The sequence below is a fragment of the Leuresthes tenuis genome, unplaced genomic scaffold (genome assembly GCF_036924035.1).
Source record: "Leuresthes tenuis unplaced genomic scaffold, fLeuTen1.0.hap1 SCAF_8, whole genome shotgun sequence".
NCBI classification, from domain to species: domain Eukaryota; kingdom Metazoa; phylum Chordata; class Actinopteri; order Atheriniformes; family Atherinopsidae; genus Leuresthes; species Leuresthes tenuis.
Window position 1 is genome coordinate 23,783,453 of NW_027325362.1, and position 15,425 is coordinate 23,798,877.

General features: G+C 39.8%; 1 protein-coding gene across 1 annotated transcript; it reads left to right on the plus strand.

Annotated features, from left to right (window-relative positions):
- The first annotated feature begins 1,411 nt into the window (after positions 1 to 1,411).
- rel (v-rel avian reticuloendotheliosis viral oncogene homolog) lies at positions 1,412 to 14,729 on the plus strand. Its single transcript, XM_072391471.1, has 11 exons — positions 1,412 to 1,484; positions 1,870 to 1,905; positions 3,006 to 3,145; positions 3,279 to 3,427; positions 4,150 to 4,241; positions 10,464 to 10,604; positions 11,347 to 11,451; positions 11,675 to 11,893; positions 12,024 to 12,095; positions 12,221 to 12,286; positions 12,403 to 14,729. The coding sequence occupies exons 1-11, from the start codon at positions 1,478 to 1,480 to the stop codon at positions 13,299 to 13,301; spliced, it is 1,926 nt and encodes a 641-aa protein (XP_072247572.1). The 5' UTR covers positions 1,412 to 1,477; the 3' UTR covers positions 13,302 to 14,729.
- Positions 14,730 to 15,425: the final 696 nt, after the last annotated feature.

A 15,425-nucleotide genomic window follows, 5' to 3' on the forward strand; every position in this document is an offset into this window, starting at 1 on the left:
GGTGGGGGGTCAGGAGATAACTTCTTTCTTGCTTTTGGGCCCCAACTCTCCATGTTGAAGCTGGGTGTCTTTGAGTTTGTTTTCAGCACAGAGGATATATGTGTACAGCAATGTGTAAAGTGATGCTGATGAGGCACCCTCTTCATTGGAGCAGGTAGAGAGTTGGGATGCAGGCTGCTCTTTTTCCCCACCATCAGTTTCCCAAATTAAATGTACAGAGGGCAAGTTTTTTTCAAAAAGCATATTCTTCATTATTGGGGGTTTTCTTATCACTTTATTTATATTTGCATATTTGTACCATGTGAGCTTTTTTCTTTTCTTTTTTTTTTTTCTTTTTTAAATAGCATTCATAGCAAGTAGGTCTTTATGAATGAAATCTGCACCACTGTTTCAGATGACTCCTTTTGCTGTTCATAAACATTTAACAAAACAGGTCATTTAGATGTTTGTTTCTAAAATGTATTGAAAGGTATTTTTGTATGTGTTTCACTTCCTTTAAATGAGTCCATACACCCATTAAACCCCTAAAAACTAAACTGTGTTTGAGTCTTTTTCCTCGTTTCTTTTGAGTTATGGTTGCATCATTTGCTTTTGCATGTGAGGCTGCTAGCGGGTGGGCGTGTGGTGACGTTTACACTATGACCACTTTCCTGGAAAATGGTTGGCCAAATGGCCAAAAAAAAGGCTCCAAATAGACAGAATTCAGTAAATGGACTGAAAGTACTTTTAAAAGTTAAAATAAATTAAAATCCCATTTTTTTTTATTTTTTTTTAAAGTGTGATGTTTTTCAAATGCACAATATTTGGGGCAAAGTAAGCTCATAATGACTTCTTTTTCTTCTTTTTTTTTTTGTCTCTTTGGCGCCCACTACAGTTGTGATATATAACGCCACTGTCATAAAAATGAATCTCTTTGAGTGTCCGGCACATGTGCAGCCACATATACGAATTTGTTGTCCTGTTGATTAGGCCACTAAAATTGTCAAGCGGCCGAAATGGTTTGGTTTGTTACTGGAAACCGAAGTCATTAACTCCCTGGTCGCTCCAGGGCACATTCCGGCCCGGGAATGTGTAAAGCAAAGGTCCGTGCACTTCAAAATGAGTGAAGAGTACATCATCTTTAAAGTTTGCACATTTCTTCTGTGTAGATTTAAGGAAACGCTAAGCCTTCGGGGGCAGAAGAATTATCTCAACCAGCAACTTTGCGGCTGTTCCAAAGAAGAGGCAACGACTCTGAACTGTTTCTTGAAGAGCGCTTTCACAGTTCCGCGGAGGCTCAGCGGGCGGCGCCACGTCAGGGGCGCGGTTCGGTCTTCCTTTGCCGGTTCTCATTGGCCAATTTAGATGAAGGCGCTGGTGACGGAGGGGAATTCCCCCACAAGCCTCTTGACAAAAATTACTTATTAAGCTCACTGTCAGTCATTCAGTTCGAGATTCTCCGAGGGACAATAACTTGAGAGGGACGAGTGTGTGCATCATGGATGGTGAGTGGCGGAGTAATTTATATGCTATGTGACATCAGCGGGAATTTAAAGAATATGAGGTGATGAAAGAGATATACATAACCATACCTCTGTGCCAGAGTTGCTCAAGAAAAATCGAAAACGCATTCTGTACACATCTGTACGTAGATGGGTATAGATTTAGTACAATTATCGCTTCGTTCTAAATATACAATTGTGTAGCTTACAAAGTAATAAGTTCAATACAATGTGTCAGTGTTCGGCAGTATCGTTTTTATTTACCAACACTGAACTTCCTCCTTGTTGCAATGTTGGGCAGCTTTAGCGGTTAGACAACTTTGGCAGAAACTGATTTGGTTTGTGAAGTTGCCCTATTTGTTTCTAATTGCCGCATTTTTCTCCTCAGTTCTTATGCCCTCCATGCTAGATGATCCACACATAAGTAAGTTCCCACCAATGTCACTCATTTTGAGATTTGTTGCTTGTTTTCACATATGAAAACTAAAAATGTGTGTGGGTGGGGTGGGGGGGGTCAGTAAATGAATGCCATATCATTTGACTTCCTCTTTTTCACTGTTAAGCATTTCTTTTTTTAGACATACTTTTTGAGCGTTTATGACATCCTGAGGGTCTCGTAATCCACATCTTTACATTTAGAAATGTATGTGTTGATATATCGGGTCCTAAATGTGATCCACAGTCGTACATTTGGAGCATACTTTACTGAGGTACCTGCAGAAAGAGGAAGGCAGAACCATCTCATTTTCTTTTTGCCAAACCTCTAGATATGTCAGAAATGTTACTTCACTTGTTTTAAACTGGCCTACACAACATCTGTCACACTTTGAATAGAGAGCGTGTGTCACTTGGCTGTCATTTTGGACAAAACCACATTTTTGCATTTTGTAAATAAATCGAAATACTGTACACCAAAACCAGAAATGCTTCTCAGATCAGTTTTAGTTCCTCTCTCACACAGGCATCATGTGCAACTAGTTTTGTTTCATGCAACAGGAGGATCAAAGTAGGACTGATAAACTCATTTTGTGCTTTCTTTTGAAAGCAAGCCGATGTTTGCCTTGTTAGTAATACCTGATTTCACCATTTGCAATTTGCTTGCATCTGTTTGTGCTAAACTATCTTGACTAGATAGGATCAGTCCTTGAGTTTTCTTCAAGATGTTGACATCACTTACATAAAATGGAAGCTATATGGGGAAACCGGAGTCTCAGGAACTTACTGTTCTGTTCAGACATTTTATTGACTTTAATTAGCACGAACCATACTTGTCAATGCAGCAAAATTAAAGGTATCTTGATCAATCTTTACATCTAGACCTGAAAATCAATTTTTTTTTTTTAAATGTTATGGTGTAATTGATTATCCAAAACATGACCATTTTGTTGGATTCAGCCAGAAATCAGCAGCTGTTTGGCAACCTAAGCAGAAAAAAACAACTTACTCAGTCTTTTTCATCATTTCACACTTCCCTCTACAAATCTGTCCACTGACTACTGCTAATTCTTTCTGCCCTCTCCACAGTGACTGAGCCAGCCATCCAGATCTTTGAGCAGCCCAAGCAGAGAGGAATGCGCTTCAGGTATAAGTGTGAGGGTCGCTCTGCTGGGAGCATCCCCGGTGAAAAGAGCTCTGATAACAACAGGACATACCCGAGTCTGCAGGTCAGTCAGAAGAAATTTGATCTCTCCCACTTCCATGTTTCTTGTTGCATAAAGGGATCCATGGAGCCAGTTTCGTTGTGTTGATGTCACAGAAACTTTAATGTACGTTTCCAAATGTTTACCTTCTTTGCAGATCCTAAATTACTGCGGTAAGGGGAAGGTGCGTGTTTACTTGGTGACAAAAAATGAGCCATACCGGCCGCATCCACATGACCTGGTGGGAAAGGACTGCAGAGATGGATACTACGAGGCCGAGTTTGGTCCAGACCGCAGAGTGATCGCGTGAGTCCTCCTGTCCAAACACACTCTGTCACCAAGAGCAATCATCACCCCAGGCCTCGATTTTACTCAGCACACAGTTATCGAAATAAGTAATCACTCTCTGTCACATGTAAACACACAGCGCCTCGTAATCGATTTGCTCTCTATTCACAGTATTTTGTGTTTCGGAAGGCATCAAGTGTAAACCGCTGACCTCTCAAATACAGAGGAAGAAAACACACAGGCATACTCATACAAAGCATATTTTTCAAACCATCTCTGTGAGGAGGATGGCAATATGGGAATTCCCCAAGTGACATCACCCATATTTGCTCTATGTTAGAGAGTGAAAAAAAAGTTTGTGTGTGAGTACTGAGGATGTGCGATGGTGTGAATGAATCAGTTTCTTTTGGTGTGTAAAATTTGCAAATCCCTTCTGTAGTAAATTCAAAATCATCTACTCCACACTACTACTGCTCCAGCAAATTTGGATTGCACATGATCCTTAAATAAAAGAAAATCCTTAAATGTGTTATTAGTAATCTGACATAATGACCAAACTTGATGGGTGAGAATAATTACATCACTGCTTGCTTTTTAAAAAAAAATAAAAAATTTAGAGCATTGTATTGTTTTCAGTCTTCCCTCACTTATTTGTGGGCTGATGTGTTTTTTCTTACTTTAATCAGGTTCTGGCAGGGGTGAACCTTTCTCATGTTGTTTTTGTGTTCTCTTTACCACAGTTTCCAGAATCTGGGTATCCAGTGTGTGCGGAGGAGGGAAGTGAAAGATGCGATCATTCAGAGGATCACCAGAACGATCAACCCTTTCAACGGTGAGTCTTCCTACTATGAACTGCCACAATGTGCCTCTTTCTGTTTGCTTCTCCGTTGTTGGGAGGAGTCATTACAATGACAGTGATTGAGCTCCGTTTAACTTATGACAGACCCTTACTGATTTTTATTTGTTATTTGAACAAAGCACAAAAGAAAAACTATTTAAAACTCAAACACAATTTGCGGCATTCTTTAAAATAAAGTAAATCTAAAAATGCAAAAGTCTAATCCTACTGTAATATTCAATAAAAATCTTATTCCTGTGTGCCACAGAAGTTTATTATTTCCTGAAAAGTTTCAAGAAAAAAAACCTCAGCCACTGTTAATACTCACTTTTGAGAATCGAATGTAGATGAATCAACAGCTGAATATAGTTTCCCAAAAATGTTCTGTAAAAATAGTCCTAAAACCAACAGTAATTTTTTTATTTTAGGAGATTATTGAGCCTGTAAAATGCTAACGATATGAAGTGCATATAAAAGATGTCCATGGACACCATAACACGACCCATTGCTTTGTGAGTCACCATTTTGAAGCTTTGAGTCAGCCGTTTGACCACCGCCTTTTTCGCTTTCTGGAGCCAGAAGTGACAAAATGCGCATGACGGATCAGACTGACAAGCTGGATACAAAATGGATACTATACATGTCCTTTGGGTAGCAACCGCTGCATGCATCCTTCTTTCAAAGCAGTCACACCCTAAATTATGTTGAACTTAGTAAGTTAATTATGTAATATTTTGAAGCTTAGTACAACATCAAACTACTGTTTGCCATGTAAAGACATAGTCCCGTAATGGTGTTTTGATCCAGGGAAAGACGTACGCATCCCAATACGTCTCTGCGCTTTGAAAATTGAGCTCCTGAGTTTGATTTTAGTCAGTTGTGTTCAATAGCAGCTGGTCTGTCTGCGCATGCATGTTTGCGCATCTGAGTCACTTCTGTGCAGCATGATAAGGGCTTACTTGCAGATTTTCCACAACTGAACAAACTTGCGCTTGAAAAGCCTCCATGAGCTGAAAACAAAGAGAGAGAAGAGCAGAGTCAACCTTGCTCTGGTTTTCCCAAGATAGTTATCTAAGAGCTGCTGTAATGGCTGTAATTAAAGGTTCACTTTAACTTTTGGTTATTTGTTTTGGGCTGAGATTCTGTGTTTTTCGAAGGTTCTATACGGAACTTCTAGATGAGTGTTTCAGTTGTTAGCTTAAGCTATTATACATTCCACAACTCTCCAAAAATGCAGGTTCTCAAACCTACCAATAACTATAGCAAACACCAGTAAGCCAGCTAAGTGCACACAACTTTCGAATAAGACAAGGTAACTGATTAGCTTCCAAAACATCAAAGTATTGGAGCTTTACTGGAATTTAGTAACTACAATGTAACGACAAAATTTCCAATTGAAACACTTGCCCTCCCAGAGCCCTGTTGCTAATGCTAGCTCCTCATCACGATCATTCATTTTAAAGCAATATTTTATAACTTTAAAAAGTAGGCAAAAGCTACCTCATGGGCAGCGAAGTTCAATTAGCAAGAACACAAAAATTTACTTTTAGTCTTATGAATAAGGGAATGTAGTCTTTGAAGCTCATATAGTGGTTAGCAAGACTAGAAAAAACGCTATATAAATGACCATTTAACTGATTAATTTGCAACAAATAAAATCAGAAATATAACCAAAGTGTTTCAAACATGAATTATAGTATAACTGTCATTTTGCTTTTGATATCTTTTTAACAATATAAACTGTAATATCAGCTCAGCAACATGTTAAACATGTTCAAAACAATTCACAAGAATTGTTTTCAAATGTTGGTTGACCCAGTTCTCAGGCAGCAGAGCAGATTTTCCTTAGATCAAGTCGAAAATCCGCTCTCTATCTACAATATAGCCATTTCCTTTATGTGCTTTCATTCTGCGGTCCTCCAGAGCAGACAGACAGCAGTTCTCGTGTACAAACAGGCGTTGAGCTACTTCCCCATTCTTGGTCACAGTTGCTCAATTCAGCGCAGTTCAGGACGCCACGTGAGAGATGGGAATGCAGGATTCATTAAAAGGGGGAGGGTTAGACCGAGGGGGTTCCCCAGCTCTCAGATATGATGATAAAAGTAGGGTAGGGAGCTTTACAGGTCTGTAAAACTGACGGATGAAAGGTTTATGATTAGGTTTGATTTAGATATACATACTTTTACGTTTTTGTGTTGATCATATCTTATGTTTACTGCAAATATGAAACAAACTTAAATATGTGTATTTTTGTTTACTACAAATAAGATCTGATTTACCATTGCCTGTTGGTAAGTGGAAATGAGATCTAATTTATCTGTTGGCAAGTGGAAATAAGTGGCAGTTTGAATTAACTTAATTTGTCAGATATTCAGAAATGCAGTAAGCTGTACATATTTCACATGTTTGTAATTTTCTCTCTTCCATTCATTGCTTTCTGTTATTGTAAAAGTCTTGATACTTGATGTTTGACTTTGTCCAAGCACAGCATAGAGTCTGAAAGAATGATGAGGCAAGTACGTTCAGAGAAACCTGACACAGTAACACAGATTCCTCCTTTGTGACATATACATTAACCCATAGCACTGCTGACTGGGTCTACGGCTATGATCAAATCTCTATTCTCATGCCTTATCAGAGATGACAGTGTTGCAGGGCAATACATTAGACTGTTATTATCTGACACTACAAGAGTCTTCACATAGAGATAAAACATACATGTGAATCTCAAACAATCATAATATTGGTCTGGTTGCAAGTTACCATGGCAACACCTCAGTCTCATGAAACATATTTATGGCCACTGAGAAGTTAAAGGGGCAGCTGGATGCCAAATTTTCTCCTCTCTACAACTCGCTTCTGCTATGAAACTCAGCTGCTTCCTGTGTCGGGGGGGTTAAGACGGTCCCTCTGCCTCACACCCAACACACTCGTTCCACCACCTATTCACGTGAAATCACACAAACCCGAACCTGCTGACCTCCCTTTATCTCACACGGCTGCAGCTGGAGATGGACAGGCTTTGACGGCCTGTTAGTGAAAGGCTCACCTCACCTGTGCTGAGCGACGTATCAGTGTGTTGTAGCAATATTACAGTTTAACTTTATCTGTCCTTAGCTCCTGGTTTGTTCCTAATTGGAACCTGTAGTTTTGTGGTTTTAGGGGGGGGGGTTTGTTGTTTTACCAGCCATCGTTCAGTAATGATTAAATCTACATGACATCGTCATGTCTGTCACCCTTTCATGGAGAGAATTAGGTCACTTTACCTGTACCAGAGACCACACATATGGCACTAATGACACAGCTGTGTGTGTGTGACGTAGTGATCTGTTTCCTCACAAATTCAGATGGTACACCTGGTACATGTTATCTCATTTCACACAGGGCAGAAATTTGCTCTAAAACACAGCATGAAAAATGTGTTTATTATCACTATCATTTTATTTATTTTTTTAAATTTTACTCTGAAACAAAGAGTTGATCAACTGGGGCTGAAAATTAATTGGTAAGCTTTTGGTAAAGTTTGTGTTTTTTTTTTTCATATTTGTAAAACTGTGAAAAACAGAAATTATTGTTAATGCCACTTTACGCCAAATTAAAGGTCTTAAGGGCTTTAATTCCTAATTATGTAGGATATATATGCTCTAACTACAGTATATAACTCTGTAATGACTGCCTGAGCTGAAGTCACACAAACACAATGCTGCCTCAAAAAATGAGTCATGCAGTGGAGACACTTTTTGTGGTGAGGCTTGGCACCTGCCTCCTCTTCTTTCTCACTCTCACACTCTGCTCCTACTGTCACGCTAACCGCTCACCCTGCACCCCACTTAACACCCTCCCCTTCGTCGTTGCCCCCTGACGCCGCACGACTTGCCCCTCAGCATGAAGCCTGCACGCTGCAGCTCAACGCACCCGGCAACCCTGGTGCAACTTTTTGTTTTTTTTCACTACACAAGTACATACACACCACTGTTGCCACCTACAACCCTGAAACCCACTTTCCTGCACCTGTCCGTCCAGCGGCTGCCTCCATCAGCAGCGCACTCCACCAACACTCATGCTAACATTCAGATCAATGCAGCATGTTCCACCAGTAAGTGCTTTGGTAGTTCCATCTTCAATTCATTCCTTCCTCCTTCAGTTTCCCCACTGTGTTTGTGTGTGTGTGTCTACCACCTACAGCATACAAACCCAATGACCCAAGAACTCAATATAAGAGCAGAGCTGTATACTACAAGGCTGGGAGATTGCTTGACTTGCAGAAAATGACAATAGTTAACAATCATTGTTTTAGACAGCTTCTCTGCTCAGTTTACATTCAGATTTTTTCTTCTGCATCTCGGTTTGCTCTTCCTCCTTTTAGCTTTTAAGCAAGGCTTTATGGCATCAATGTTTTTCAATGTATCTTAAAAGAAACTCCATATCACCTTCTAAGATGTCAGATTATTTCATCAAACAGCATGAAAGATTCTCTGATTGTAACATTGTAATACATTTCTGTTGATTTTGGGCTTTTTTAACAAAATGTAAATCATAATGTTAACCTCAGAGAATATTTATCATGTACAGTGTATCATTTGTCACTAAAAATACTTGCAGGGCTGTTAGGGGAAGCCGTTGACTTCCTCATTTTCTCTGCTGCGGGTTAGGGTTCAGACTCGATAAGCAAAACACAAACAGGTTGTTAGTATTTAGAACAGTTAGTATTGAGAGAGAGAGCTCTTTTTTTTAAACTTTTCTTTTATGTCTCAGAAAGGTGTTAGATGTTACCCTAACACCTATCGTGTTTGAATGTTACACTGTCAGCGCTTCTATTTTGAAATGGTAAAAAAATACCCTATGAAAGACTCAAAAAAGCAAAAAGGAGCTGCAGACATTTTGTGTCCCACCACTTTCACACACGTCAACAGCTCCATGGTCACTCATGCAGGAAGCCTCGTGTTATACCTTTATGTCATGCAGACACTTGTTTCAACTCTGAGGTGACGTTGCGCAGCGTCACCATGGTAACATATTGTAGGCGGGGATCCTCGACAGGATAGAAATTGAGAGACGGAGAAAGAGAGAGTAGGCAGATGTGAAAGCCTGTGCGCGTGGGCGTCTCTCAGCAAGAGCTGCCTCTGTTAGGTGTGTGTGTTTGCATGTTGATTGTGGAGGCGGAATGTGTGAGGTTCACATGTAGATTTGTGTGTGTGTGTGTGTGTGTGTGTGTGTGTACAGGTACGTCACTGAGAAAGTAGGCTGAGGAAGTTAGAAAAAAATACGTATCTGTGGAGAGCGTGCGTTTATCCAAAGGTGAGGTTTAGGCAGCAGCCTACAGATGTGACGTTATATCGTTGATGTATTGACATCCATACATCTATTGGGCTGCACAGATTTTAGCCCATTCTTATGAAAACTTTTTTGGGCCTTTTCGAGCCTTGTGTAAATAGTGCCACTAAATGAATCTGAGGAATTTGCAATAACACAGAACTATGTTTTTATCTTTGGTACTGTTTGTTTAACACTACAGAACCCTTCCTCTTGTTTGGCTGGAACAGTATCAGTCTTTAGCTTCAGTCAGTGTTCTCTTATCCCCCTTAAAATGTTCCTCCTGATGAGTTTAATTTCCACATATTTGTCACCCATAATTCTCAATCATTTCACTGCAGTCTTGTACATGTGACATTAAAACGTGTTGATCCAAACGCAAAAGTTTTCTGTTTTTATGGTCTCTTTTGATGGTCAAAACTGAATGTAGCTCAATTTGCTTTGTAAAGTGTAAAAGCATTGAAAAAAATAAAAGAAGAATTTAAAAAAGAAGAAAGAAGCCTATCCCAGCTCTGTACCACCCCAGTAAGACTAATGGTCTCATCCCTATAAAAGTTTTCTAGCACTTCAACTCCGTATAAAATTAGTTAGAATAACTCCACCTCAATATACTTATAAACTACAGCATAAAGAAATCCATTCCTAATAATAAAAGAGGCAATAACACTTCACCTGGCCCTATAAAGACACAGTGTCTACTCTGTGTTGTAAGAGATTCTTTTTTTTTAAAATGATTAATGCCTAGTTGTTGGTTTAATTTGGTAGAATATGTCAAATTACCATCTACATGTATGCTTGGGCCCAATGATTCAGAGCAGGATATTCAAATGTGTTAAAATGATTCATGTCACCCATGGGTAGTTGTAACATTTGACTGATCAGCATGTATGTATGTGACTTCAGTGCCCCGGGAGCAGCTGCTGCAGACAGAGGAATATGACTTGAACGTGGTCCGCTTGTGCATCCAGGTTTTCCTCCAGGACGAGAACGGCCACTACACCCGAGCACTCAACCCGATCGTCACGAACCCTATCTACGACAACAGTGAGTGGATGTCATGAGCAATCAGACATTATGAGAACATGACTAAATCACCATATATATGAAATAGATGAATTCAATAATTTCCTGTTTTGGGGATTTATAAAGTATTAAAGTATGTGGGGAAGTGCAGAGTGTTGCTGAGGCCAGGTATGTCTACCCTGAGTGTCAGCTGATAGTGGAGTCCAAGAGCTGCTAAATGATATGACATGAAGTCAAGATGCACACATTTCAAAGTAATGTTCATGTGGTTTCTTACCCTCATCTAAATTCCGATTAGGGTAATCCTAATAATGTGAAAGAAATAAGAAGTTGCACATTTGGCTGTTGTGGTTCACACAACAGCCAAATGTGCCAAAAGCTGCAGCATCAATATTTGTTGCAAGATCTGTGTCCAGTAGATTTTCTCTATGCTGTTTCACATGCAAAAAGAGGAAGTTCTTCATACACACTAACCCTCAAACTACCATGTTACCATGGAGCCCTTCCTCCTCTGACAGCAGGCATGTGACATATGACTCAACCGGCAGAGACCTCGGATATAAAAATAATGTCTTTTTGCTCAAACCTGAGGCAGACATTAAGGCAGTTATACACGTATACAGATTTTTTTTCTTTTTTCTACGCAGAATTACAACAATAAAATCGCGTAAAAGCAGATCCTGATGTTATCTTTCTTGCAGGACACTGTTTGACTTGTTAGATTTATTAGTTTGCATGTTAACATTTGTCTGTAAATCATCAGGGGCCCCAAACACAGCAGAGCTGAGGATTTGTCGGGTCAACAGGAACAGTGGAAGTGTTAAAGGAGGGGATGAGATCTTCTTGCTGTGTGACAAAGTACAAAAAGGTACCAAATATCAGTGTTCTGCTCTGTAGACCTTTGTATTTTATAATCTTACACATTTTATTGCATTTTGGACGTTTTTCACAGAGATTGTATCTCTCTTGTTTCCATTTATCTTCTCATAAACCCATTGTTCTGTTTTGCTTTTCATAGCCATTGTTCCCATCTCTTTGCATGTTGATTCAGTGTTTTTCTCCTGTCACACCACCACACCTCTTTTCTACAGACGATATTGAGGTGCGTTTCTTCTCCTCCGACGGCTGGGAAGCCAAAGGCTCCTTTTCACAGGCTGACGTTCATCGCCAAGTGGCCATTGTGTTCAAGACTCCATCATACTACAACACCACCATAACAGAGTCGGTCACTGTGCACATGCAGTTGCGCCGACCCTCCGACCAGGAAGTCAGCGAACCGATGGATTTCAGATATCTGCCTGACGACAAAGGTGAGCAGTGATCACCTTTGTTTATCACACTTGTGTTTTTTCTACCGTGTCTGACAGTTGAGCCAATAGCTGAAGCTCAAATCTCAGTTAGATTCAGCTGATTTATAAGGATATTCTGTCTTTTTTATAGATCCTTATGGATACAATGAGAAAAGACGCAAACGAGAGCGAGAGTACTTGATGAAGATGGCAGGATTGACAAGTAAGAGAAGTGATTCTCTATAACCAGTACAACCCACCCATTTGCTATGGTTCTACTTCAAGTATATGTATATATACTATATACTATATACTATATTATAACCAAGTTTTCTGGACTGTCTATAGGCGGTCCTTTTGCTGGTCTGGGGATGAATAGGCCAAAGGCAGTGCCAATGAGTCAAATGCGGAAAGGTATGTAGATTTTTCCAAATTGCAAAGATTAGACATTAAGCCAAACACAAGATTGCCATCTGGGAACTGATAATATTTCCTTGCTTACATACTATATATTTCACTCTCTTACCCAGACCCAGGCATCATGTACCTGAGGCAGACCGCACCTACTTTGCAGCAGCAATCTACTGTGTTCAATCAGCCCTGCCAGCCAAGCTCTCAGAGTGTAATGATGACGTCACAAGCTCCTAATTTACAAATCAGTAATTCATGGGGAAATCCCAACCCAGCACTCTCAGTGGACACAGTCACCATAAACCCATCTGGATCCATGAGTATTCGTCCAAACAGCAGCAGGCAACAGCAGCCAAACCGATCTGGTTACCCCCACAGACTGGAACACAACAGTTGTGAGGGTAACGCCCTCCCTCAGCTCTCCATGCGGGATCTGCAGTGCTTGGATACAGTTTCCCAGTCCCCTGTGATGAGCCAGTCCGAGCTGCTTTTCCACCAGCAGCATCAGATGAAGGATATTTCCCAAGAGACTCAGGCCCAGTGCCATATGGGTAACCAGAACCAAGGTGTCCCGACTGTTTGGCCCAGCTTCAGCACAGTCAACACAGTCCAGAACAACTTTAACGAATCAGTACCTGGAGGTGGAGGGGGGTCACAAGGGATTGGGTCTTTCCCCTTCCTTGAGACAATGGAAGGGGATGATTTTCTGAAGGGCCTGGTCGGAGGGATATCTCAAACTGGCTTCCAGCTGAAGCAAGAGCCCCAGATTATAGTTGGACAAGACAGCAACACCTCTCTCATGCAGTCCCCAAGAGAGAGTCAAGGAAATACATACACCAACCTGCTCCCTCGGCCCATGAGCAATGGCACCAACATGGATCTAAGAAGACAAGAAGGTAGTGTCATGCCGCAGCACCTAACAAATTTGCAGAATTCTTTTGCAAACAACAGCATGCCATCAGAAGGCCACTATTCCAATTTGGCTGACTGGGTCAAAGATTCTCAGCAAAGCAACTAAAAGTGGCAATTTTGGTATAGAGACATAAACAGAAGCAGCTCTATGGAGAACACAGATCCTGTTTAGCCTTGCAAACCCAGAATTTGTGCTTCACCCATGCTAACCCAATAAGGCTTAGCGGGCATTTGCTTGGGTTATTACATCTGTGGATGTATGACCAAAGTTGTTTGCAGGAAGTTGGATCCATAGTCGCACTGAGTGTCAAGGCAAAATATTTTATTACTTTCTGTTTAGCCATCAAAACACTTCAGGTTGTGTTTGGTCATTACTTCCAACTATTCATCAGGAAAGACAACCTTTTCCCAATTACTCTCATGCAAATTATGATTTCCAGACAAGAAACAGGCCATGCTGTTCTAGAACTTTGTTTCAGTTTTTGTCAGCAATGTATTGTTTCATGATTAATGTTGTGTTGTACAAAATCCACTCCAAACTTTGATATGTTGCAGTGTTTTAAGAGGTGCTTAATTGCATCCATGTAATCCATCTGCTGGTTAGGCTTCCAGCTGCTGGTGCTCTGATGACTGGTTAATATAACTGGCCTTACACAGACCCCAGTGGTTTCTGTTTGGAAGCTGTAATTAGATGAACCATGTTTTAGGTTGTCATGAAGACCTGGTCAAACCGCAAGCTAATGGCTTCCAAGCCAAAGTTGTATCTTTGAGGCATTGAATGTACTACTTTTCTTCTTTGTTTTTTTTTCAAGTAACGCTGGATTCACTATCAATGTAATGTATTCTAAATGGTTTGTTATGTGGTGGTTTGATGTTGAGAAAAACAAGGGCTAAATGTTTTTTTTTTTTTCAATGTATAGCAGAAGCACTTGTTAAATGTCACGGTTTCACTTTTTATTTCTTTATATTTTGAAGTATGTTGCTTTTTTTCATTGTTTTTCTAACCTAAGCATTTGTTAAGTGCAGTCTGTACATACATGTTAGCCACAGCTGAGAGTAAAAGCATTCATCATGCTGAAACACTCAAGAACTGGCAAGGTACAGAAATTTCCATTGAGGAAGTGGGGGGAAGCACAGTGATGTCTTTCCTTTGTAATGACTATGTCATACCAGTGATCGCATGTGCTGTTGGATGTGCTCAGAGCATTTCTAACGGATGTTTTATGGATTCAGATGTCAATTTTATGTTTTATTGTTTGATTAATTCAACTGAGTCTCTTGGAGATGCCTGCTGAAAGCATCCTGTTTATTGATGAATTATATTGATGAATTGACTGCAAATGGCTGACAGTTCCCAAACACTGGCTTTTGTCAGCCTTTCGCTGAGTTCAACCTTGTTTTCTTGATTGTTGCATTACTGAGGATTCTTAGAGTTAAATGAAAGTTTCTATTGTGACAACCATTTTGTAAGACCATTTTTTTCTACGTGATCAGTTCTTAATAATAAAAAAAAAGATAAATAATTGTTTCGATATCTTTTTGTTGTTCATCATGATTTTGTATTATATCTGAACTAACAGCGTTAACTTCCAACACAATGCAAAAATACATCACTGTAAGTGATAATGTTTAAGAGCAACCAAGAGCTGTTTGGAGCTACCCGTAAAGCTAAGCTTTATTGTTGCACAAATACCAGTTGCCTGTTTGGTAAAGCACTTTAGGATAAAAGTATATACTAACAAAATATAACAAATCATTTTGACAATTATTGTCAACAGGACCTTACTGTGTACAGTTGGTGTCTCAGAACACTAACTGAGCTTTTACCAAAAACCTTCATCCCAAATATATGAAAATGTTCGAAAAGCTACAATTCTCCATTAAACTGTAAATTGAAATGATAAATTTTAGATGCTCTCCAACATAACCTGAACAGATTATTAAATAAGGGACACCTGACATCAGAAACAAATATTAGGGCCAAAAAATAACAAATTTAATAAACAGAATTAAGGATATTTTCACAAATACTAAACCGTGTCTAAGAGGAGTTGGGAATTTTTCTAAAATGCAACAAAAACTTGAATCTTTAATTTGTTCATTTTGAACCTTTTATTTAACAAAGGAAGTTCTCTTCAATATCTTCACCGACTAACTGCACTGCAATTAGAGACTATAAAGAAAAAAAAAGCAGCTGGAAGAGGCATTTTTACTATTGTTACGTCACATT